This window comes from Chamaea fasciata, unplaced genomic scaffold (assembly GCF_029207755.1).
Source record: "Chamaea fasciata isolate MVZ Bird 193981 ecotype frontalis unplaced genomic scaffold, bChaFas1.0.hap1 SCAF_16, whole genome shotgun sequence".
Lineage (NCBI taxonomy): Eukaryota > Metazoa > Chordata > Aves > Passeriformes > Sylviidae > Chamaea > Chamaea fasciata.
The window spans coordinates 1,644,600-1,671,524 of NW_027094101.1; the positions used below are offsets into that span (position 1 = coordinate 1,644,600).

The window sequence follows — 26,925 nt, forward strand, 5'->3', positions numbered from 1 at the left end:
GCCCTTGGGCATGCTTTTCATTTTGGTTTTGTTCCTCAGAACATTAATTAACTGATCAAGTGGCACCAGGTGTGTGTGTGGTGCCTGGAGGGATGACGGGGCCCATGAAGCTTTGCAAGGCCGGCAATCCCTGTGTATCTTGTGTTCCATTGCATGCAACAGGCAGTCATAAAATCACACAACGGTTAGGCCTGGAAGGAGCCTCAAACATCACCCAGCTTCTCTGTAATGCAGATAACGTGCAGCTGATTTCCAATGAACCCCTTGTTCACGCTGGCAGAGGCAAACCGTCCTTCGTGCTGGTATGAACCCCACTGGCTGCAGTGAGGTGCTCCAAAAGCTCAGTTCAGACTCAAAAATTGGCCCAGTGATACAAGTTTAGGAATGAGCCAGCAAGTTGGATTCACTTAGAATCAGTTTTATTGCCAGGTAAGAAATTCATAGTAATATAGTGAATACATATGTTTACAAATAAACATTCTTAAAAAACAAACAAACATTTTATTGTAGGAAGTATTATTGGTATCATAAACTCTGTAGTTAACAAGTATTAACACGGGTTTACTTACAGAACATACAGTTACTAAAATATTTCCACATAAAATATGCTCAAGTTACACGAAACCTGTGTGAATTAGAGTGCAGCTGTAATGTGTATCTAAAGCATATGGATTAACAGCAACATTCCATAAAGGGTCAAATTAAGTCAGCCAGTTGTGAAGGCAATAAAGATTAAAGGAATAAAAGTAAGATAGTGGAGAGTCTGGGTTGTGTGCAAAGTATTTGTCTTGTGGGCTTTGTCCACTTCTGATAGTCTTAAAACATATGATCATAAAATTTAGCAGCGCACTTATGGAGAGATACCGGTGCTCTCAGGATGCAAATCAATCTTGATATAGCTAAAAAAATGGTATCTCTATTTAACCAGATTTCAGAATCTTAGCCCTTGCATCCTTGACTAAGCAGAAGCACTGACAGTCGGTTGAGTACAGTAAGGAATGCCACTTCCAGTTCTTCTTGCGACAGTTCTCACTCCTCCCTGAATACTCTTCTAAACCTAATCTCCCGAAGAATTGACAGCTGGTGAGAATGCAGCTGTAGTAGGACAGCTAGTTGGGATTTAGCCAAGTGACTTGTGTTGGGGGAAGGGCAGGAATTTACTGAAAGACTGAACGCACTGCCTGCCATCCCATCCCAACTCTGTCTCTTTGTGGATGTTCTGAAGCCTTTTACAGGCTCAGCACTGTGAGTTTGCTACCAGTGCCCGGTTCAAGAGTGGTTTTACTCGCACAGACAAGGCATCCTGCTCATCAGAACCACAGTCAAGACCACGAGTCCGAATGTTTGTTTAGTTTAACCCCAGATCTCTGATGTTTGAGGCTGGACCAGCCTCTTCCACCACACAGCCCACCAAGAGGGAACGCCACTAGAGAAAGCCAAACGATAGAGACAATATACCAGATAACATTTACTTGAACTACAGAGAACTACCATGGCTAAAAGCAAATACAAAATGAGACACTAGAGGGGAAAAGTTGAAATTGGGAAAATGAAGGGGCTAACTAAATAGTCTTGACTGTGCAACCACTGCATGGAGATGTAGTCCAGTTTCCTTTTGGAACAAACAGAGGAGGCTGAACAGGGCAGAACCCTTGTCATCCTTAGCAAAACATGAGGAAATAGCTTAAAGGAACAGAGGGGTCACTTTGAAGAACAAGACTGTCATTGAACAATAGTAATACAGTAAAGGCACCACCCACGCTTAATTTCAGTCTGAAGCAGTTGAAGATAGGCAAAACATTTAGGTGAAGAAAAAATCCTGACAGTCTGCAAAGTGAGAAATTGTTACCATCTGCCTGAAAACAGGAGGACTGAGAGGGAATATTCTGATGCCCTTTTTCCCCCAGCAGCTTTCTGTGTCATATGAAGCATCTCTTCTTATTTTGGAGGTTCCCAAAAATTTCAAATCAAACGGAGTAAACTGAAATGAAATCTGCTGTAATCATCCTGCAGAATTCTCTACCAGCCAGAAAGGTCCCATATGCTCTTAATCATAACAGTCCTCATAAATTCCTTGTGAAATTGTCTTTGTCCCCTATTGTATATATATTTTTTGCGTTCTCTATAGGATGGTGTGAAAGAACAATAATAGATGTTAGGGATCATACCAAGATGTTTGCTCTTGGTTTTTCACAGGTCTAGTGATTATTAATAGGTTTTATACAAAATTCCTCTCTGAATTAATATATTACAGTATACTGTTCTCTCTCTCTTCCTCTGTCTCAAGGCAGGAACATAGTGTAAATGTTTAAGCAGACATAAAGTTTCTCTAGATTGTGCTACTTCTCATCATGGATTTTAGTTTCAAGTAAAAAAATTTAGTCACAAGGGTTTGTGTTCCATTGTGAAATACAAATGGAGTTTATAATTCAACCTTCAGTGTGTATTGCTGAATGGTATTAACCCACTCTTCGGCCTACAGCTGGCTGGATACCAAGAGTGTCCAGGTGGAAATTCCTTTCTTCTGTTTCCTCTTCTTTTTTTGTTTTATTTCATATTTTTAGGTTTTTTTGTTGTCGTTTTTTTTTTTTTTTTTGCCTTTCGGTTGAGTGTTTGTGTTGTGTATACATTTGCGTGTGTTTTTTTTAAAGGATTTCATTAGAAAAAAAAAAAAAAAGAAAAAAAAGAGAGAAAGAAAACAAACTCAAACAGTTACTTCTGTCTTGCTGTTGGTTATGAAGTATGGCTGTGGGCCCAAGTAGTGCTGGCTCCGGGTGGTCAGCGGGTCGCTTAGCGTCGGGTCTCCCATGCCGTGCTTGCCCTTGTTTGTGAACGCTTGCCGCCTCAGGGAGGGGTCGTTGGGATCCCAGGTTTTGTAGTGGGTGTTGTAGCCCAGCGGGTGCGTGTGTATCTTGCCCATCCTGGATTTGCCGTTCTGCCTGGTGAGCCCGCTGTCGATGGTGTAGGCCCTCTCCTCGTCCAGGCGCACCGGGTGCAGGGGCAGGCTCCCCTTGGCCGCCAGCTCGGCCAGGTGTCGGCGCTTGGTGTAGAAGTCATCGTTGACTTTGTCAGCTAGTTGGGGTCAAAAGGGGAGGGACAAAAAGAATCAGTTGGACACAAGAAAAACGGTGAACAGTAAAGTAAAACAAAGTAGGTCTTACCCAGTTCCACCTGCGGACCAGAACATTTACAGGTACCTCAGTAAAGGAAATCTACGCCACCTCCCAGCCCTTAGTTTTGCTCTGGGGCAGAGTTTTGAATGCCTTTGTGCCAGGCTTTCAAGCATGCAGACAAAACCCTGTTGCCCCTGAAGAAAAGACTGTCCCTGCCCCAAATCACTCCGGTTGTGCTGACATTTCCATTATGGGGAGAAGTCCTACGAATCTTATCACTGTTCATGTCCCATAGCACAGGAAATTTGGGAAGTCTACAGATGTACATAGGTTTTCCTGAGAATGCTGCAGCCTCTTGGGTTGCATTGCTGTGTGAGAGCAGCCCAAGCATCCCTTTAAATGCAAAGTGACTGGTGGGTGTTTAACCCAGCCAGCTGTAAGGTCTGGTGATGTGTGATGAGGTGGACCCATTTTTGTTCAATAACGCCTCAAGGCAATATTAAGGATGGGATCTGTTCTCCTAAATGGTTGGAAGTTCACTTATGCTTTATGGGGCTGAAAATACTTTGGGTTGTTGAAGGTTGGGTATTTACCCTGTGATTTCACAGACCATGAAAATCCTAAATTCAAGGCTGTGACATCATTTTCTGGGGTCAGTGCCACTAAGAAATACGGCAACCGTCCTGTCAACAAATACTGCATTGCAGTTCTCAAACCAGGATTTTGCCCTCTGTGATTTCCTAGGCAAGTGTCTTCCGGTGCACGTTTTTGCTCAAGTTTGTCATTGTTGCTGGCATTCATTTGGCCTTGCTTGAAAGTATGAACCATGCTTAGAAAGCTAAAGGCATTCTGCAGTAATCCAGCAACTCATTTCAATTTCGAGACTGAGGTTTAAGGGAAGCTTAACTGAGTTTCATTTTTTAAGATCTTTCCTTTTATGTAGTGTTTATTTTCCCCCTTCAAAAATTTAGATGTTCGTTTAAGATAGCACCAAATACGTAGATCAACTGGCACTGTGTTAATCAGCAGTGGTGTGCTCAGAATACGTATTGTGTCAGCCTGGATTTGACTTCTGCTGTGCTCTGGCTGGATCCATCCATTTTCCTTGAAGCCATGCCATGTGAGGCCTCTCTGCACAACTCTGCACAGCTCAGCTCCTCTTGCCTTCACGAGGTTTTTAATTCCCTGCACTGTTTTTTGTGTATCTTCCCTCTTTTGCTCTCGCCCAAGTATTCCTGGGAGGCTTTCATTGCACTTTGAATTTTCTCCCTGTCTCTACTTCTGAACTGGATCTTTTTGCAAGGCGGGGAAATTCCCAGGAGCGTCATATTAATCTTCAAGATCAGGCTTCAGCTGTGCATCCCCCTTGTCCTGGCCCCTCCACAGGGAGGCATATTACCAAAGGCAGCCGCTATTTATTATCTCATGACATTTTTTGTATAAATGACTGTGCGACTGGACTCTGCTCTTAAATCCTTAATTTTGTCATTAAAGAGGTGTTTCTTCTCCAATGGGCTGAAATTGCTCCTTTCTGTGCTGTCAAATTGGGCTTTGTGCATTCTACCCAACTCCATCTGTTTCCTTTTTCAGTCACTGAGTGAATGCTTTTCTATAGCGTACAGGTGTCTTCTGCTCGAAACAAATCACAGAACGCAGATAATGGCCCGCTCTCATTTCAGCCCAGGGCGTGCAGTTGCAATTGCTGATTGGCCTGTCATGTGTTACAGAGACAGTCTGTGAAGTTCTGCTTTGATTTTGGAGCGAGTTCTTTCATTTAGAGAGCTGTAATCTGAATAATCAAGTTGTACCTGTTTCTCCCTGGAAGAACTGTTTCCAGTTCTACGTGTGGCTTGTCCTTCTAATTCGTTAATATTCTCGGAATGTCACAGAACCGTTATGAATAAAAACGAGGTGGAAACGCATTTGCGTTACTATTATCTCGTTAATCTGTTATCAATAATTGAAAGAAATGGTTGCAGAAAAGGCCCTGTGAATATTCACACAAGTCTTCATTTTTATACATTTTTACATCAAAGGCACTGCAGGCCAGCTGTTCGGAGAGCGAGTTTCCACGTCGTATGACTTAGACCTTGGCTATTTATGAAAAGTCACACTAGCTTATATAATTTAAGTTCAGCACAGTTAATTATGTCCAGCTTTTAATAGAGATACATTTGTCTGCCTGTTTCACATTTAAATTAGTTTAATTTGCATACAAAAATTAAAAATTTTGCTAATCTAACATAAGACTAGAGTAAATGTGTAAGTTTGTCGTTTTAATTTTATCTTAGTTAAGTTGCAGCAATTTGTCTTCTGTAGCCAAGATCTTTAATCAGCTGCAAGGTAAATAATGACTTCTCTTTCTAGAAATAGCAGTGGTGATGCAGCTATGTAAATAATGACCATAAATTGCAGATATTTTTATTGTCTGGCTTTTCCTGCCATTTTTCTTTTTGAGGCCACAACAAGCTCAAGCTACATCCTCAGTTTCTATTAATTTTTTCCTCACTTGTACCTTTTCCCACTGCAACGGTCCAGGGTCTCTGAATTTTATCTGACATTAGATACGCTACTCAGGTCTCCAATCACATCAAGGTTGTCCTGCAGAAGAGCAAATTGTATTTCTGTTGTATGTAAAGAAAACCTTCACTGTTGAAACAGGGAGGAAGAAATCAGCCTCACAAGGACTGTGCCTCTGACAAGTCTGAAGTTGGTTTTGCTCTTGTTTATGCCATGTTATAATGTCAGATTTTCAATTCTGTTCCTTGTGGAAAACCACACAGAAAACGAAGTGATTATTTCTGTAAATTTGGTTCCAATAAAGTTGCTTTAACTAATATAGTCCACATAGTCCCTTTCTAGGGACTTCTCAACTGTTCTCTGGAAGCTGGGCTTGAAGAGAACAAACCAGGACGTGAACTGTAAATCCTCATCAGCAAAGTGAATCAGAAAGCTGGCAAACAGCTGCCAAGTGGCTGCTTCGTGTTTTGTGTGGCAGTGCCAGTGTGGGAGAGCTGCTGTTTGTGTTTGTCCTGATCCAGGAGCGGTTCGCAGCCTTTGCCTGAGGACTCTTCCCTGTGCCGCAGCGCTCAGTGCTGGCAGTGAAAGGCAACCCTGCACTGAGCATTTCAACCTCCCTCCATCCTGTTTTCTTCCTGCTTGCATGTACAGGTGTGCACACAGGCACAGGTACCAAAAATGGGGGGGAGGAGATACCCTTGTAGCAACTACGAGCATAATCAGCAGTGATAGACCTGAATTGTTCAGTTGGTCAAGAGGGCTTTTGGCAACTCTTAGCACCATCCTTGTTCTTTCACGCAGGTTTCATAATAGCGGTGGGCTGCGCCCCACGAGAGTGACCTGATGCTACTACAGAGTGGAAACAGGTTTTTTTTTACTTTTCATTTTCAAAGCAGAAAAGATTCAGAACAGTAACATTGAGCACGGTTTGGTAACAAATGTTTTACCAAGAAAAGTATATTAATAGTATCCCGAAGCCAACTACTTAAAAAATCAACTGTGAATCTGAGGGAGTTTGTTTTTCTTCTTAAGCAGACCCTATAAATATTTTTGTGGACTTTAACCATCCAAAGAGATATTTTGGAGTTAGAGGATGGATTTGTTATGTGCCCTTAGGTACGTGACTCAACTTCCCTCTGCCTTGGTTTCACCTGCTGTAAAATGAGCTGTTAGCACATTGGAGGAGGCAGTTGTGTTAGGAATTTGAATTTCTATTTGGAGAGTATTCTGAGATTTCGGATGAAAGGCGCTATAGAAGTGCCTTTTGCATTGGCTTCCGTATCTTGATCGGTAAAAATCTGATTTAAAGATACCACTGTTGTGTTTGAAAAAGGAGTAAAGAATTATACTTGCAACATTGCCAAATAATAATAGCAGGGCTTTAATTCTAAGTATTATTGTGTTCCTTCTTTGTAGCTAATCATAAAAATGTTCTCAGTTTCAATATTTCTGTAAGCCTTTTTCTTCTTTAAGGTACTCTACCCATAAATTTAGTTACTGTTTTACTGTTCGTCTGGAAAGAAATGTTGAAATAGGAATATTTTTTTCCCAACCTTAAGTGTGAGCCTGGCATGACACGGAAGTTTCACATCTTTCTCCATAATCCATACTTGTGTAACAAAAGCATGGAAACCAGCTTGCCAAGTGAATACCGTGGATGAAAATGTGTTTTCTTGAACATCAGTGGAAAAAAATCCTTGTGGCTGCCAAAGGGCCAAAATTTCTCAGTGATCTTGTTTGAATATAAGCTGTATTTGTGAGGTGGCCCTGAAACTATCTGATGTTCTCTTCCCCACCTTAAATAGTCTTCAGCATCACCGTGCAAGCACTTGTGGCACAGAGTCTTGTGGTCACGCCCTATCGCTGCGAACGCTTTATTTGTCTTGTAAAACATTACAGGAGGTTTTAACTCTTTTCCTTACTGATAATGCTCTTATCTCTTTGGGTCCATAACATGGCTCTGAATTCTTGCACCCCTTCTTACAGCTGTGGGAGAATATAGAATCCTGAAAGACTGCTCTGTCCTGCAGTTTTTTGTGAAAACAGGCACCTAGGAGTGGGAAGAAGCCTCTGGAGCGAGAGAAGAGAACACACAAAGGCGTGAGCCCCTATAAAAGATCTAAAGACATTAAAAAAAACCCAAAACCGAAAACCCCAAGGAAAACCCCCGTGTGAGCTTACAGTCACAGTCTGAAGCCATAAAAATATATAGGGACACAGTTTCTCACTAGATGTTTACAGAACGGTTTGTTATCTGCGCATATTTGCACATATGCAGGAAGCAAGGCGCTGGAAAGGGCTGAGGACAGGACAGCAGTGGGATTGCTACAGTGACACACCAGATCACGGCTGAAATGAAGCGAGACCTGTTTGTGGGAGGTTTCTCTGTGTGATATGCAGCAGTTTGGAACAAGGCTTTGCTTCCACAGACACCGCGAGTTTGCTGAGATGATGGTTTCATTACCTGAAGCTGCGGGAAACTTGTATTTCTCTAAGTAATGGAAGGGAAAACTCAAGAAAAGACAGAAGGGTAATGAATCCTGACTCAGAGACACTATGAGAATTTTGCCCAGGGAAGTAGTGGGCTGCTGCCTCTGGTGGTGCTGTTGATCCTTTCGGAATGTGTGATTGCTTATTCATTTGCCTTTCCAAGCTAGCATCTAAGACAGTGTGTTCAAAGGCTTCCAGGACATAAACCAGCTCTGCCTGAGAGTTCTTGCAGCAGCATTTCATCTGAAAATCAAAGAAGTATCGTTTGTACACTAGCACAAGTTTATTGTTGGGTGAGGGGAAAAAAAACTCACACAGACAGAGGTTGTGATAGCTGCCCCTAGGTATGAATTAGATCCAATAAATTCACAGAAAAATGTGTTCCATCGAGTAAAACAAATAACTAATGACCTGTGTTTTGAATTAAGGGGCTCACCAACTATCAGGGACCACAGAAGAATTTGCTCTGCATAATATGAAGTGGGTTGGAAAACAAGACTTGCAAGGGAAATTTCAGCCAGACAGGATTCTGTTGGTAGAATGGGGAATGGGCAGGATGATGTGAGAGATCTATCTGAGGCCAAGAGAAGGGAGTGTGGTTATTTCATGGCTGGTCACTCTTCTCATCTCATAGGCACTGGGGTGGCAATTTTCAACCATACTCAATTTAAAGAAAGGGCAAATGCCGTTTAAAATCGTTTTTGCAGCCCTCCTTCTCATTCTTGTATTGAGTTTTGAAGACTCAGAATTCAGCCTGTGGCCTGCATTGATTTCTGTCCTAAATATTTCTTCTAACGTTTTCTTCTAGTACCATTTTGCCTTTATTCAAGACATTCTGAAGATGAAGACTGTTTTATGTCTTTGGATTCTTTCCCATGGTTTTTATTTCCTACTGCTGGCAGAAGTAAAGAAAAACACATGAAGCATAGAACCCCACATAAGTTTTGTAGAACCTACTTTTTGTGGCTCAGTGTTATTCCTCTCCTGACTCCCTTTACCACTTCATCTATTTACTGATTTCTTACAGTGATCTGGAGAGAGACCAAGCACGAAAAGACAAACCGTATCAACCTTTTCTTCTCAGACATTGTTTGAAAAGAGCTTATCCACCTCCAGACACAAGACTACATTTTGTTTTCCCAGTGAAATAAAATCATTTCAAGATATGAGACATGAAGAAAAGATAAAAATGCAGGCCCAAACATTTCTCCTCTTATTTTGATTATTTTCATGACAGTTTATGAAAGGCTGAGGAGGCTAGAACATTTCTGGGTTTTGAGACACTTAGCGCTGGTTTAGGATAGGAATGTAATTAGACTGGCTAAGCGAAGCCTCCAGTCTCAGCAATGCTCTTTAACCCCCACAGCAAAGTCTGCTGCCTGGCTGGGAACACTGAGACAGATTTTGATGAGCTCCTCAGGCATCAGACGGGATGTGTGCTTCAGAAGCAGCGTTGCCATTCCCCGGAACACAAGAGTAGCCACATGTCTGGGAGCAGCAGTGCCCCTCTTCTGACAATGTGCCAAAAAGCACAGCACTGCAAACTCCGGTTTGTTCTTTCTCCTTTTCCAAATGCTTATTTACTCTGTGAGCTTGGGCAGGTTTCTCCTTGGACGTGTAAAACAGCTTTTCCAGCTGGGCTTTGTATACTTGCCTGCATTGATTTACATAGTATTAAATTGCAATATTTATGATTCAATTTTGCAAAGCGCTGCGGTGATATTGTGATTTGGTTTTTGATCAAAATACTCCGGACACACACACACACACACATTCTGCCTAACCAAGGGACCAGTGGCATGCAGATACTTGAATCTAACCAGCATAAGAAAAACAAGACTTCTTCTGACTAACCAGAATCTAGGCTCTGTTAAGCTGGAAACAAGTGGTGGGTGATTCACGTTAAATTAACATTAGATTTGTAAATGTTTTCAGGAAACCTGAAATCAGTTGCATGCAGATAGACAAAGATCACACTGCTTGGTTGTATCCTCAAGTGATTTAACATTTTCAATTCAAGCACCAACATGCTAAACTGCTGGTTCAGTGTCATACAATGAATGATCAATTTTAGAAGGAAGTAAGAGCACCAATTCTACTCTTGATCCAAGGGATGAAATTGTAAAAGAAGTCTAAAAGCATTATGTATTTAAATCTCTGACTTTTCTTTGAAAATGCAGCCAGTGGCTGTCCTGTAACTGTAAATCTGTTCTTTCATTACTTTTTTTTTCTCCTAAAGGCGTCTAAGCTTGTGGTTTTCATGGCATCTACAATGGCAAATAAATGTGAAAAATTCTACTGTGAAATATTTATTTAATTTTATCTCATTTAAGCATATTTATCAGGGTTTTTTTTACTGGAAACCTTATATATGGTATGAAAATTTGCCTTTCGAAATAGAAAACTACCCAGGGAGTCATGCTGTCATGCTTAACTTCTGAATAAAGCATGACTGCAGTATAAACTGATTTAGGAAAGGAGGGTTTGGCTTGCTTTCTAAAAATGCTGTCCAAAGCCAAAGAGGTTAACACTTAGGAGATTTGCTTAAAAGGCTTCTTCCACTTCTTCCTCCGGTGATCTTGCTCGCTTTTTCACTGGGTGGTTTTTAATGCTTCTCAGGGTAAATCTGATTGTGTCAGAAGTTTTGCTTCCATACATCAACAGTAACATGAAATGGTTGGTAACCTTTTTTTGGTTGGTGAGGAGCTTCTGTTTGTTAAAGGGCATCCTCCTGAGGACTGCAGGGGTTGCTGCCTCTGCATTTGCAGGAGCAGTGTGCAGTGCTGAGCTCCCAGAGCCCTGAGAGCCATTCCTGCTCCTGCAGCCTGCCCAGGGGTGCTCTGCTCCTGGGGGCTGCACACGGAGGGGAAGTGGGGCACAGCAGAACGGAATTTTCACCGTCTTGCGCCAGGGGCTTAGCATCTAAAAACGCCTGTTTGGTTTTCCTTCAGGTGTCAATTTACCTTATCTGACGTTGACTGAAAAAGCTCTGCTATTCCTGACCACATTTATTTGTAATAACTGTTCTTAGCATGAACGTAATTGAATTTTCTTTTCACACGTCGCTGTTGGCATTTTTTTTTTCTGTGTGCTCAGTTTTGTTTTCAATTTTAATACTTTTGATTGATACTTTTGTTTCTTTTAGTATACTGCTGGTTGTAAGCCTTACACCTATGTCTGAATCAGGTACAGATGGGCTGAAAATACCAGGTGTGATGCCGTAGAAAGCTGCATGAGAACACAGAGAACCCAGTTCGGAGTCAGAACATGTAATTAAAATGTGGTTTTAGTGCTGAAATAAACTTGCGTTTTTATGCCTTTCAACTGCCGTCATCCTAGATCTACACTGTTATTTCTCAACAGTGAAGAAGGGCCTACAGGCTTTTTGAATTGTACTGGTTAAATGAAAAAAAAAAAAAGTCCCAGTGATGTAACAGCTATTTTTTGCCTAATTTATTTTTATTTGATCTGTTTCTTAATTGCTTTAATTTGAAAGGATTTTTAGTAATTGTTCTGGATTGAAGTTGATTTTTTTCCAAAATAGTTCTGGCGTAAGTTGTTTCTGTTGGAAAGTTATCTTTTTTCTATTCTTTCCTCTGGAGGAAAAAGAAAAAGAATGAAGTCATTTCATAGCTATACTTATACATACTGAGTTCTGGATTATTCTTTTCCTTTTCTTCTTTTCCTGTCTCCCTCTTTTTGGACTCTAAAGCATTTGTATCACTAAACTCTTGAGCATGGTTGCCAGAGGTTTCCAAAGCCGAGATGTGTGTCAAACTGAAAGGAACTCGTGTTCCCCGGCAATTCCCAAACTTGCCCTGGCAGAAGGAAATGAATTCCTTCAGGTTTTCCTGCAGCTTGGGCCAAGTCCAAGCAGAGCAGAAGCGATGCCTGCTCTGAGCAGAGCCCTGACGTAAGGCAGCAGCATCAGTGACTGACAGCCGGCCCAGGAAGAATTGGAAATGCAGCTCCCTGCCATGAATAGTTGATAGTGACACACCAGACTGCAGCCACAGGGGAGTGTACGGCTCCTCTCTCCCTTTTCCCCAGGAACTGCAATCGTCTCAATTGCTGGGGAGATGAGCAGCAGCAGTGCTGAGCTGCAGCTCTGCCTCCTCCCCTGTGGCAGGGCCCTGGCTGCCCTCCACAGTAGCGCCTTCCATAGCCTAGAAAGCTTCGCAAACCTTTCCACTACAAAAACTACCTGTTGTGCTTCATATTGTCCTTAGAATGCAACAAAATGATATCTTTGTGGTGAATTTTTTTTTTTTTGAATGCTAGTAGTATCATTACTATGTATCAGATTTTTTTTCCAGCTTCTCTTTTTCCCCTTATCCTTCTTCAAATAAGCTGTTAGGGAAGGACTTTTGCAGAAATTAACTGTGCATTGCAAATCACGTTACTTCTCTTCCTCCCTCCATGCCTCAAGCCCTTTGTTATTCAAGTGTGGATGTGTAGGAATAAAGCAATGGTCTCTGTGACTTTTATGCGTGCAATTTCTTAAAAACACGTTTACTGTCTTTAGAGCTCCCTTTGCAGAATCAAAATAGCGGACAGATAATTGCTGCTATTTATATGATATTGTTAATAAGGGATTCATTCCTATCACTTGTGTTACTATCCTTTGTGTTCGTGGGTAATCCTGAAGAACATTGCACTCTGCTTTGGACATATATCCATGTACAAAGCTGAGAGGTCTCAAAACGTGATATCAGATCTTGAACACAGGGATGAAATTCTTCCTTGCCATACGTTACCTACAAAGCTAATAGTTCAGAGGGGAAAAGGGGTGGAGGACGTTAAGAGCAAGCAGTGCAATACGTTGGCTCCGTGGTGGGAACTGTTACAAGCCACACCGGAGATTAAATCTAGATTTGAGTTGGGATCCCACAGTGTTGCTATTTATCTGCAAGTATTCACAGTTGTTTTCATATCTTTCAGATCAATCTCCACGCTTAAATAATTGATTAAAAAAAAATTGCATCGCAGAATGAGAAGTGTGTTTATATTGCAAAATAAAGCAGTTACAGAGAGAGATTTTTAGGAAGGGCTGCAAGTGAAAATGCTCACCATTGTTAGGCTTTGCCATCGCGTGAGCTGAGCCTTGTTTTCATTGGCTCACTTTTATTGCCTGAGCATAAAGTTGCACTCATGTCTTCACATCTCTTAATGTGTAAAAAAATCTCATGCATAATTCATCAGCATTTCACAGAAATAGGTTGGAATAACCCATGCTTGATTTAGATTTACTTGTTTTGTTCCTGGGGCCGCCACTGATCTCAATGGATGGAAATAAGCCTGGTTACTGGAAGCTCTTTACCTCTGAACGCTCTACCTTCAAGGCCAGAAGACAACCAAAAGACAGCAAAACCCCCGTTCTCTAGCAGTGAGATGGGTTTCTGGTACTTTTATTTTAGATCTCTCCGTTATGTCTCATAAAAATGAGAAAATAACTTTTTGTTTCATTTTGATTGATGGTCGCATAATAAGGATTTTTAAAATCAATTTGTTTCCAGAGAACCAACCGAATTTTCAGTGAAAGGGCTTGAGTTCTCTGTGGTGCATAGCTTTATGGAATGTGGAGTGGTGTTTATAAGTTGAACTTCTATGAATGACTGGTGAAGATTTAGTTTTCATTATTTTAATGTACTGGTAACAAAAAAAAAAAAAAAAAGAAGAGGCTGTTTTTCTGTGGTAGGGAGCATAGGTGCAAAGAATATCAACATCAGGATCAGAATTACGATGAACAGATTTAAATCTGTTCTTTTGGCCTGAAAAAACAGGTTAAAATTTAATAAATTCTTATGCATATTCTTCAGCCGTTCCTAAACCAGGGAGTGGACCAAGTTCAGAAAAACCAGATTCACCAGGTGTGAGTCCAACCCACAGAATTAAAAGTTTAAACCCAAACTAAATAGACCTCAAGGTCAGATTTTCTTTCTTTCCCAAGTTCATTGTGTCGCTGATGTCTAAGAAATGAGCCAGCGTAGATGGCAGTGTTTAAGAGAATCCTATTTTGGTGCTAAAACTGTTTCTTGTAAAAGGAGGACTATTTCCAGTTTCCTTCCACCTGCCACGATGCCACTTCTGCCAAGACCAACATATCCCCAAAAGTTCACAAATCCGTCTGTTTGCTAAAGGATGGAATGGGCAGTGGCTGCTTGGAAGTCTGATTGCTTAGAGCGCAATTCCCCATCCTCAGAGAGAAGATCCTCCTGTAGATTTTACAGTGAAATGTTGTTTTTTAAAAAGCCAAAAAAGAATGTCAGCAAAGCAGATACTGAGGCTCTGCATAAATGCCATATTTATAATTAAAATATGAGCACTTCGCTGGAAGAAGAAATGACTGTTCTGGATGAAAAAACAGGGAAATATTTTGATCAAGACTCTCCAAGCATTTTATATTTACCTATGACAGTGTGCCTGTGGGTATCAGAAGCCAAGTGGGTAAACAACAGAGAAAATAATTAAATGATTTAGTGGAAGCAAGAAAAAGTCTTGTAATTTCATCTGCATGCACTGGGCAGGCTGTGAAATTTGCTGGGTCTCATCAGAAGACGTGAGTGAAACGAGTGATGCTCCACTTGCTCTGGCTGGGGAATGGGGAGGCTGAGGGAAGGTGCTGGCAAGGGGATTATTGCTAAAGTAAGCCTTGCTCCTGAGTGCTGCTTGGCTTTTCTCTTGTGCCCGAAGTAGAAGCAAGGATTAAAATGTGAAAAACTTCCCTAACAGATGAACGCTCAAAAGCTTCCAATTCTCCAGCCACACTGGGCTGAGTAAATAATAATAATAATAATGAGATACCCAGGTTTTATGTCACGCCTCCTTGAGCCAGCTCTGTCGTTCCAATGTTAGGCTGGGCAGATCCCCTGGTTGAGCCTTATTTATGACACAGCACATACCTCTGGTTATGTGAAATCATGATCTGAATCACCCTCTGGATATCACAAGTGATGCTTTAATCTGTGCTTCCCTGTCAGTTTTTGGTGGTGTTAAATCCAGTGAGATACTCCTATGTCCCAGATTTTTTTTTTTTTTTGGATCCATCTTTGTGTAACTGCTTATGGAAGCGGTAACTGAAAATTCCTTTTGTCTTTGGAAAGAAAGCACAATTCCTTTTTAAGCCTTCCAAAGAAACATGAATATTTACCTCTCAGTGTAACAGTGTGGTTGGTATAGGAAAGCAAATTAATACAAACATACCGTGTCCAATAAATTTGTTGTTCTGCTTTTCCTAAAAGTGGACTGTATCAACCCTATGAATTCGTGGGCAGGCATGTTGTGTGTTTCCATTTTTCCAACTACAGCGTTTCTTTCCAGGCCAGAGCACTGTGAACTACAGGGAATGGTACGGAGTCTCATGGTGAGAGGCAGATCCTGTACCAGCGCAGAGTTACAGTCATTTCCATGGAAATTGAAGGTCTGAAGCTCGGGAGAAGGCAGTAACAAATCTCCCATCAGACAAGAAGATGGTTCAAGGGTAACAGCCCAGAGCTAACCTTAGGGTGATCTTCCCTTTGGATCCTTCAGTGTGTGCAGAGGACGCAGGGCCAGGTCAGTTTGCTCACATGCTTCACCTTCCTGGGGGAGGTGTTGCCTGCTGCTTTGGCACGCTTGTGGCCACACTCCTTCCTGCAGGGACCTAACCAGGAGATATTTATTCTCTGAGTGTTGTATTTGCAGAATCTCACTTTGCAGTTTTGCAACTGCAGGCAGAGCTGGATCACTGTCTAATGGTTCCCCTGGGATCAAAGAACCGCGCAGCTTCAGGAAATGCTGGGAGCTGGAGACTCAGAGTTGTGGTGGTGGGTCTGCTGCCAATTATATCCTCCTAGCTTCGCTATATCAAATCAATTAGATCTGATTTAATCCCGCAGGAGATTAACAGCTCCCAGCATCAGGGAAGGCTTTCTGGGTCTGTGTTTCAGGAAAGAATTTTGTCCATTGTATTTTTATTTCTTTTTCTCTTGACAATGTCCAGTCAGTTCCTCAGATGTTTGTGTGTCTGTGTGTGAGAGAGAAGGGAAGAAGAAAATTTATGAAAGAAATAGAAAATCATGTTAAACTGTAGAAATATCTGTATTCTCGGTTTTTCCTTGCATGTCTGTGCACCTCTCCAGCAGCTGAGTGATCATTTTTCCAGTCCTCCAGAGATTTAGAAGTTGGATTTGGAGTATTTTTTTCATTTCTTCAAGAAAGTCTAAAGATATTTAGTGACTTTGCATTCCCTGAAACTCAGGAAAGAGAATTAACCATTACTGAGCCGGGCTTGAGAACAGTGTGACTGAATAGCTAACTAATAACTCGGGATAATGAGGCCAGTTTGAGCTCTAGGAAACTCTTAAGCTACGGGACGGACTACAACTCTTACAGCTTAGCAGAGTGGAATTTGAAGTTGGATTGTTCGTGTTTTCCAAATGAATGTCCAAATGATGTGCATAAAAATTTGTGATGAGCTACCTTTGTATGTCCTGGGACTTGAATTTCATGAAGGTGTTCAGCTACAAGATCTCCATCCACTTACAGCTTTAGGCATGTCAGTATTGCTTAAGTGAGCAATAACCATTTAAGCATGGAGTAAAAACATGGTTGATGAACTGGAAATAAGAATAATTTATGCAGAAAAACCTCTTTCTGCACTTTTTACATAAATAATCAAAACACTGAAGGAAACCAGGATTATGTAGAATCAGCTGACCAAAGAATTGGAATTTCTGAACACTGGGTGTTAATTGCTACCTGACATTCAATGACCACCTCTGCTGGGACTGGTCTTGGAGCTCATTAACCCTTTTCCCTCAGACAGTCTCTCACGTTCTGAGGAGGGAAAAATTTTGCACTGTTGAAAAGAGATTCTGTGGCTTGAAAATGGAAAAACAATGGATGAACAGAGTGTACCTAACAATAAGTCAGCCCGATAGGCTAGAGATGCTAGGACGGAAATTTTCTTATCTATTTGTTCAGAAAACACGTGTTCTCTATCTCACTTCCAAGTGGTCCTATGCCTTCTGCTGATTGTTCCCTGGTGGTGTGTGGAGAGTAAAATTCTGGTGCAGTGAGGAAAACAGGAAGCACCTGTCAACTCACCAGTGCATTGCTGTACTCCAGGCACTCATTGTGAACATAAAATAGGCACAGAATGTCCTCACATCATTCCGAGATGTAAATGCCAGCAGGCAGTAAGGGGGAAAAGGTGAACTTGGTCAACAGCCATGGTCAGTACTTAAGGAATTCTGGAGGCTGCAACAAATAAAGGGATTCCTAACAAGAAATGAGGAAAACATCCTCCTCCATTGAGTGTTAAAGGGTTTGATTGTGCCCTTAGGCCTCGTTCAAGTAAAAATATTTAGCTTTTTTAAATAAAATACATCCACAGCAGCCTTTTCAACTCTCTCCTGCCCCGTGGTGCTGAATCAGACACTGCAATGCACACATTGCACTGCACACGTCCACGAACGGTCCAACGTCCAGCCACGCTCTGCTAAGCTCTGTCCCTTGGAGTCTGAGGAGCAGCTTTAGAATTGCTTCCTGGGGATCCGCCCGCTCTCTCTACCAAGGTATGGATCATTCTTGGCAGCACAATGCAAATTAATAGCAAGGGCGCTGTTGTCTCTTGTTTTCACAAGCACGTGAGTCTTTACTGAAGTTAATGGAAAACCTGAATATGACCAGAACAGGGAGATTAATATGACTCGCTACTTTTCCATAAACTGAATTTTCACAGCAGACAGTCACTGAGGAATGAGTAGCTCGCTTCTAAAATTAGCCAATTTTTTTTTTTTAGGACATCTGTAGTTCGGAAGAAAGCAGCTGTGTAGAAATTAATTTAATGTTGCCTCTGGTAAAGCTTCACTTTTTCAGTTATCTAAACTTTTTAGCACTTATGGCCGCATTCTGATGAGGGATATTAACGTACTATAGCTACAGTTGCTACAAAACACTAGAAATGGAGGGAAGACCTCCACTCCCTTGTTAAAGAAAAGGGTTAAGCACAGTGGACTATACCCAAACAATGGGATCATGCAGAGTAAGGGGCACTTAAATGAATATGGTCTGCTTCAAATGCACGGAGAAATATAGAACACATTCCTTATTAAGTTCCTCTTGTGGCAAATGAATGCACCCTCAAGCCACTATCAATGGATGCAAAAGGAAATGGACTACACACACTCAGGAACCTGCGGTGGGGATCCCTAAATACAAGTCTGAATGTAGGCAGGAAAAGATGCCTTTGCCCTGTGACATGAGGTCAGGGTGAACTCAGTCTGTGCCTGGTTGTTCAGAAGATGTTGTCAGGTTAAATTTGTATCGGTGGGCTTGATTTTGGCCAGCTCCTCTTTCCTGTCAGAGCTCTCCGAAAGCCAACACGAACCCTGCAGTCTGGAGAGCTGGATGTCAGCGTGGTGACAGACCTAGGCTGGCATTGTGGGAGAACCTCTTTGTGACCCTGGGATGTACTCAGGAGGTACTCTTGGGAGGAATCGGGGTCTTGAGTGTCTGAAAAGGGTTGAAAACTCAGTGTAGCTAGTTCTCATTCGGTGAGTCCAGACGGAAGGTGTGAGTGTGTAAGTTTCAAAACCTGTCTTGTTTTCTGCTGAAAAGTTTGGATCACAATGCAGCAGTTTTGTACTTGTGAAAATTCACCTGCCTCTGAAACTTGGCAAATATGGTCTGAGAGCAGTAGATCCGTGGGGGCAAAAAAGAGAGAAGGGCTAGGAAGAATAGAGGAAAAGCATGGGAAGATGGCGCAATCCCCCTGGAAGAAAATGTCCCTGAAAGTTATGTTTAATTTAGTTTAAGATTCTGAGAGGCATTATACAACTTCTGGAGCTGAAGTGCACAATCTTTCAAGGTTGACTTAATGGTATGGTTATAATCTAGCTGTTTTAAAAACTTGTACTCAGACACACGAGAAATATCTAAGTTCTAATTTCATAATATTTTTGAAAGGTACATTCAGTGGCTCTTGGGCAGATGAGGGAAGTTTTTAGAGTGTTTCATCTCTCATTTTGTTATGCTTAAATACCTTTCAGCTTTGATGACTGGCTTGACCTAAATTGACATCTGAAAAAGAAGCTCAATATCAGTGCATAAATCTGTGATAATCACCACATCATTACACAGTAGCACCTTTTGAAGAAGGAGTTGTGAAGCTGCTTGGTATTCAAAAGCCAGCAGAAAGCTATTAACCCTTGTTTTGATAAACAGATTTCAAATGCCACTTGTAGGATACAAAACCAACAAGCTGAAGTAAAACTGAACTATTTGAGATGGGACTTGGATGCACGTTTTGTTAGAGGTCTGGTGTCTTGAAGTGCAGATAAAGGAATGTCAGTTTGTGATGAGAATTTTTCTCTGGCATGGTGAATACTCTGTTCTTAAGTCAGAAAGCTTTGAGCTCTTCCACTCTTTTTCTAGATACATATCTCTGCCAGGAAATAGGGAGTGTGGCATTACTCTAAATTTAAGGGGAAGCGATGTTAACATCTATATGTGAAAGCTAAGCAAGGGTTAGTGGGAAGGGCCCCCCCAGTTCTTAATGTATTATAGTCTAGAAGGGGCTTTCTGTCATCACAGGGTGTGCAGCAGGTATTTACAGCCCCTGAAAACTATTAGAAGCTTGGCATTCACTATGAAAATTATTTTGAATTTTTTACTCACTTTTCTGCTTTTCCTTCCCCACAACTGTTTGTTTGAGGATGTTACCTCATTACCTTAAAATAATATTAATCAGGCACAGAAGATAGTCGCCACTGTGATCTTTATTAGGAGTTTTATCATGCACTAATTGTTCGAAATCATAAAACCTCAGAACATTCTGTCAGTGACCTACTAATGTACATCTTGCAGGAAATGCGAAAGCTCTTACTTCAGAACTGTGTGAGTGCTTTTTCTTTTTGGCGGTATTTAGCAGGTGTCTAAATCAGAAGCCGATGTTTTTCTCTCTCATTTGTGTAGAAAGCTGTGGGAAACACACATCACAATGCACACGTAGGCATATTATAGGATATCTCAGGTTGGGAGGAACTCACAGGGACCGTCAAGTCCAGCTCCCTGCTCCTCGCAGGTTTGGGGCATAAAGAACTGGGGCTGAACACTGTGTGTACAACGCAGGTGAAACTTGCTGAGAAATGTCTTGCAGGGCCATGGGGTGGTTTTGTGGGGATGTATGAGTTCACATCACGCCATCACCAATTCTTGCATGTGCTTTTCTTATCCCTTAATTGCAGTCCTCGTCTTAATTTTCCCTGGGTCTCCAAGTAACATGTTAATCCAGATTAAATCCTACCATGGGACGTTCAATATGAAATTCTGCCATGAAATAGCCCAGATGAGCAAGACCTTGTTTTCAACTTGGAGGCAGAATGGCAGCTGCCAGCAGCAAGTGCAACATGCTGAGCTAAAGGAGAAGTCGTGCGTCGCGCCGCTTACTTACCGACTGCCTTTAGAGACGCGTACTTGTTCAGTTCTTTGCCTGGGGGCTGCTGCTCATATGGGTTTGTGATCTGTCCCAGGCTGGGATATGAATGTTGATGTGCCATCTGAGGAAGGAGGGGAGATGTTGGCATGACATTATTCATCTGTGGTGGATCTGTATTAAAGAAAATCGACAGGCATTAAGCAAAAAGTAAATTAGTCTTAAGGTTTTCACATCACTGAGTACAGATTAGACAGAATATGTCCTGAGATTTAATGCAAAAAGCAGTATTTGTTACGAAGTGGGAGTTGGAGCACGGCAGACCTGTACTTGGAACAGTTAATGGTATGATTAAAAGCTGACAAGTAATTATGGCAACACACAATAATTTTTGTATGAAAAGATCTTTGAACTAAAAAATAGGTTTGCAAAACAATTGAACACCAACAATACTGAGTTTGCTGCAGCATTAAGATACAAAGCAAAACATGGAGTTTGTTCCAAATTAGACTGAATATAGGGCAGTAGAGTGGCTCTCTGCACTAAAAGAGCCAAACTCATTTAAATTGGCTCAGGCTGCTGCACATTTCACAGTTACACTGCTTTTAAAACCAGGAGCAGCTTCGTCATTTGCACAGCATCGTGTTGTGTTCTGTAGACAAGCATCACAGCTTAAAATGTGCTTTTTTGCCTCATGACTGTCGTTAGATTTCTTCAAAGCACACACTTCATCCTTATGTTTTCTCCTCTCACCTGACACTGGGTATTGTAATATCATACCAAGATCATGTTTTCTGTAGCAGACGTACATAAAAACAGGAGCTGATCACTGCCTATGTACAGTTTTATGCCACCACTCGCCCTATATCCTTTCTGAAATTGATTTGTTCCTTTACAGTAGAGAGTACAGCCTGTACGCTTTTCTTTCTAATATAAAATTTCTCTGTTGTTTCTAGTGTTCAGTTACAGCCTCTCAAACATTTGATCATAATTGTACGATACACTCAATTTGCAAACCTAAATTTCAACAGATTTCAACATGGTCACTGTATCTTTTTTGCTGAGGCTTTCTCTGAGCTATGTATTTTGAGATATTTGGAGCTGATTGGCAATTCTAGAACCTTTTCGTGGCTTCTGCAATCACGGACAAGCACGTTTTTCTCCTGCAATGAGACCATGGTGCTGTCTTGGTGACAATACAGTAACTCCCACAGCATCAAGCACAGTGCAGAGATCATGTAGACAGAAAGCTGGTCAGTTATGGGAAAGGTGGTTTATTGTGATGGATGGATTGGACCATCCTCCGAGTGCCCACAGGATCTGGCAGGAGCCAAATATCCCTGCAGTTTGCCAGGATTTTAAGGGAATTGAGCCACCTGGCTTTCCACAGCTCATTAATAAGCGGGAGCTCTGAAGTCAGTTAACAGATTTACTGCTGGGAGGGAAAAGGAACCAAAGGTGGTTTTTAACTTCTTCCCTGTCTCGGGTGTGTGCTGCAGGCGCTGCTGTTCTCCCTGGGGCTGCCCCTGCCCAATCAGAGCTCTGCCCATCCCATACACTTGTGCCTAGGTTGGGAGGGGACCCTGAGGTAATTGGACAAAAATGGTATCAGTGCTGTCATTTAATAAAAGGATGATTCTTCTCGCTGTTACTGGTTCTTAGTAAGGAAGAACTGAAAATGAGAAACTTTTCTGCTTCAGAATTCCCCTAAAACCATTGGAGCACCTTTCAAATCCTTTTTGATAGTTTACCTCGAAAGGGTTAGTTGGTGAAGTCAGCAATTTCACAGAAACAGTTGTTATTTTAAGTAATTTTTATTTTGTATAAAATAAGTATGTTTCTGTTCAGTTCCAGTACTGGCATGTCTGAGGCAACTGAGTGACTCTTAGAGCAGGAGTTCCTGCAATCCTGTGCCATTCCAATTCCATCCCTAGAGTACAGCTGAGGAAAGCCTCTTGATAGAACGGTTTGAACCAGTGAAGAGCCGACCATTCCTTCCAAACCATCTCCACTTCCAAATACCCCTCTCCTCTGAGTGCACTTGGAGCAGGGATGCCAGCACAGCTGCATTTCAGTGAAGGGAAGCACTGAAGGTACCAGCCTGGGTGGGACCTTCACTGTAAGGAAAGTGTCAACCTCTTCACCCTACAGTCATTAATTGTTCTTCTGAGTAGAGCAAAATCAGTACTTCATGGATGCTACCATAACGCTACCATTCCCTTGTGGCAATTATTATTCAATATGTCAAAACAGCACGATTTCACTGCATTAAAAATATTATGAGCACCACACTCACTGAAATGACTTCCACCCATGGAAAAAACAATGCAAATAAGGTGTAGCTAACTAGGCCTAGTTTCTCTATGTGTTTCTTATTTAGACGTCAGTTGTATTCAGTCATCTCTCTAAACACAGGGAGAAAGCTGCCCCAGGAATGTGCTGGGGAAGGTGAATGAGGTGAACTTGGGCTTTGTCCAGCTGTTCAGTGACAGACTGTTGTTTCTCGGTTGCTGGGTTACTAATGGTGCTGGGTTTTGCTCCCCTGAGTGTTTACAAAGATGTAAAGAAATATGTTTTCAATTTCTAGATCTTCTTTGACTCCTCTCCTGTCTTGTTAAAAGCCCAGAACTCTTCTAAATTATGAATTTCAAGTGAATTAAAGACAGTCATTCTTACACTGCCACACAGACCAGCACAGAGCCCCTCACTCAAGCCAGATGCTTACACAAGACTAAGTCATTACACAGAAGACTCAGCTCAAATGACTCATTCAGCTGGCCATTTGCACAAAGCGAATCAAGCAAAAGGCCACCTCTGGCCATTTAGCCATATTGGAGGATGATTCCTGTTTATAAAGAGGCTCCCATTGGAATGGACTCCTAGGACCTACAAGAGAAATCTTAGCTTGATGTATGCACCTGTCTAAATCTGAATCAAACTAAATTTTAGTCTAACTGGCTGGTGAATCTTGCATGTGTTCACAGGCTCACTAAAGCGTGCGATCTGATTCCTTACCTTTGGTTTTCTAGAAACAAGTGAGCAAACAGGACTCTTGTGTCATTTTCTTCCATTGCAGTTAACATGGCGATGTGGGTAAGTAAATTCACCTGTATTTGGATACCACTCAGGAAACGTTCATAACTGAAGCAGCTGTGGTGCCATGTAAATTCTGCAGCAGTCTGGGCGATGGGCAGTGGCAGCCTAAGCACTGCAGGAGCCCAGTAAGCTGTGAGCATCTGGGAGGTTTTGAGCAGCACTGCCCTACCTCGAGGCAATCCACTTTATAACTAAAAAAGGGATTGGCCTCGGTAGTGTCGTGTTATAGGGATTCTCCCAGGAAATAAGACATTTGTCTACAACTACTTCACAAGGTGTTTGTGCAAAATCTGAGATTTTTTTTTTTTTCCCCCTGAATCTGGAAAAAATAGTGTCACATTTCAGGGAGGATATAATAATCATTTGGATTCTTCAAAATATTTAGTGATACCAGGTATTGGTTTCAATTGGAAGAAAGTTTAACCAGAAAAATCCCTACCAGCTTTACCAGTGACCCCTGGTGCCAAGTGAAACCCTTTATACTCATAAACCAAATATTCTGTGATTGGTATTTGCAAATAGCTGCTTCACTGAATGGGGACAGCTTTAACCCGAAAGCCGTGGCCGTGCTTACAGATTATTTTTGGCAATGTGACACTGGTATTGTCCACCACAGTATTCCATACAACCAGCTGCATTGTGCCCCTGCCAAGTTATGTGTTTATTTTTAAAAAGCAGAGAGTACGAACATCACAAAGCCTCAAAAACTGTTTGCGCCTCAGCTTCTAGCATGAATAATCAGACCTGATTAGCAATGGTGATATTGTGAAGAACCTGCAATATTCCCAACCTATCTTATTTTCTGCTGAAGCGAGGAAATGCAATGCCAGCCTGCTCCCTAACCTTCTGAGACTTTGAGGGGTTATTGTGGATGAAATGTTTGTGGTTTGCTCTTTGTCTTCCTGCTACCAGCCCAAAAGCTCACCGCACACAAGCTAGATGTCTGATGGGCAGAAAACGAGACAGGGAAAAAAGGAAAAATGAAGTTGTTCTTTTTATGCCGGAGAGTTTTTGCCTGTAATTCCTTTATGACCTCGAGGTATGGAAAAGCTTCTGGGAGACAGATGGAGAAGAAAATAACTGGAAGGAAGCTGCACCAAAACCAGTTTATAGTTAGAGAAAGTGGGGTTTATAGTTAGAGAAAGTGGGGTTTATATTCCAACCACCAACAGTGAACCTTTGGAAATGTCTGAGGCATTGGCTTCCGGTCACATTCCCAGTAGCTGACAAATATTGATCATTGTCCGGTCTCTTTACTACCTTGACCTAAATCTCAGCAACTGAAAATATTACAGTTAACTGTTTCCTGCATTTTTCAAGTGAAAACGCTTTTTGGCACTCCTCTCTGATTGGGAATTTTGGAGTTAGTTTAGTGTGAATCACGTGGCAATAGCGTTATTGGTCACTGTAATTATTCTGCACTCTGTCTACTTAAGATGGTGTCATGTCTGATTTGTGCGCTTCATTTAGGAACCAAGCAATGGGCAGTTAGCAAGTATTAAATACAAGTAGGAACTCAATGTAAAACCAATCACGGTCCCATGTATGGGCAGGGTAAGACAAGGCAAAAGCCTCAAAGGCAAGGCAAAAGCTGAGTGGTTTGATCTCTGCATTTTCTATACACATTCTGTGTTCACCTAGTTTGATTAATCTTGTCAAAAAGCTGCCAGAGCCATGGGAGACTCAGGGTTAGAGGAAGGGAGGCAGCAGCAGCAATAATGAGCTTGTTGACTGCTTCAGAGCCAAGAGCCTGCCACGGGCATCCCTTGAGCTCGGCCACTTCCCTCCTCCTCTTCAGCCACAGGAGAGTGAAACCTGCTCTGCAGAGTGGCCTGGGGATTCATTCCTTTCTGTACAATGAAGTCAATGATTCAGTGCTTGAGGACAGGGAAAATGGACAAACTCCAAAGGCACAGAGTGGAATCTATTAGGAAATGAGTGGTTACAGGCATCAGGAAAAGCACAAATGAGAAAGGCAATGCAGTAACAAAACGGGAGAGGGTGGGGGGAAGCCAGGAAAGCAGAATGAGATTTTGCTATAAAAGCCACCTGCAGACACACATACAAAAGAAATGAGAACAAGACAGACAAAAGAAGTCTGGGAAGTCAAAGGGGGGGAAAAGAGAAAATTCAGAGCAAAATATAATAATAGCTGAGCATTTTCAGATACTCAGGAGAAAAAGATATGCTCTGAACTAACTAAAATTGAAAATAACAGCTATGAAAACAGGATAGAGCTGAGTGATTGGAGAATATCAGTGTAAAATCGCTCTCCTCCCATCCGTAACTACACTGACACAAGAAGCATATTTGCCTCGTTGTTCTTGAGTGTAATATACTTAATTATAAGTCCAGCTCATCCAGCACTGTGAATCCATACTCGTGTTCCTACAAGCTCCACCGAGAGAAGCTGCAAATACTGTTTCAGAAAAATCCCACATATGATGAAGAGTGCAGGGTTTCAACAACTTGGCTATGGCTGTAAAGTAATTCCTTTCAGTTTCTTCCTGGATAATAAGACTGTTGTCCATTCCTCCTGTTGGAGGACTCCAGCCTTTGCCCTGTGCATCTGCTCTTTCCTGTCTGTAGGTTGTCCCACTGCAATTGAACTGAGCCTCACAGAGGTTTTGCATTTGTGCATTTTCTTACACCTTTATAACTTCAGTATTTTGCATCTTTGTAGGTATTGCGATGCAGTGGTCCCTGCAGCTGAGCAGCCACTAACTGTGGGACAGGAGGCTGCAGGAGCTCGTGGTGCTGACATGCAAAACAGTCTCTGAGAGGTCTGTGCCTGCCCCTTACTCTAGGGGTTATTCCCAGAACCAGCAAAACAGGTTATGCCCAAAAGCTTATAAACTTGAACCCTTTTGTTTGTATTTGCTGCTACAAATATCCATGGTCTTATTCTCCACATAGCTGAAAAATGGTATTTCAGCTCTGAACAAATTAATGGCATTCTGCTGCAACATTTTCCCCAGTCTAGTACAAGTCTTAAAGTGAAAAGTATTCCTCTCATCTGATCTTAATTTCTCTGCCTTGCAATTTAAGTGATTTTGTATTTTTGCAAGAACAGAGCTTGCAGTTCAACTTCTTTATCATTCATTATTTTAAGTGCTTTTTTTACCACTTTTCAAATATTTGTCTCTTATCTGAAATAACAATTTCACTGCTTTCAATCTTTCCAGTCTTTGATCATTACTGCTGCCATTTCTCAACACGTGTGGCCTTGCAATGCAGCTTCTGGAATGAGCTTCTACCCTCAGTAATCCACGGAGCTGAGTTGTTCTG

The 26,925-nt window shown here is 41.8% G+C and overlaps 1 protein-coding gene across 1 annotated transcript in view; it reads right to left on the reverse strand.

The window, feature by feature from the left end:
* Positions 1–430: 430 nt before the first annotated feature.
* Positions 431–26,925, reverse strand: part of SHISA9 (shisa family member 9) — a 175,599-nt gene continuing 149,104 nt past the window's right edge. Inside the window, exons 3-4 of the mRNA XM_066198385.1 lie at positions 20,560–20,715; positions 431–3,072 (exon numbers count right to left, since the gene is read on the reverse strand). Of these exons, the coding sequence (XP_066054482.1) occupies positions 2,705–3,072; positions 20,560–20,715 (524 nt within the window). The 3' untranslated portion in view covers positions 431–2,704. The remainder of the gene's footprint in view (positions 3,073–20,559; positions 20,716–26,925) is intronic.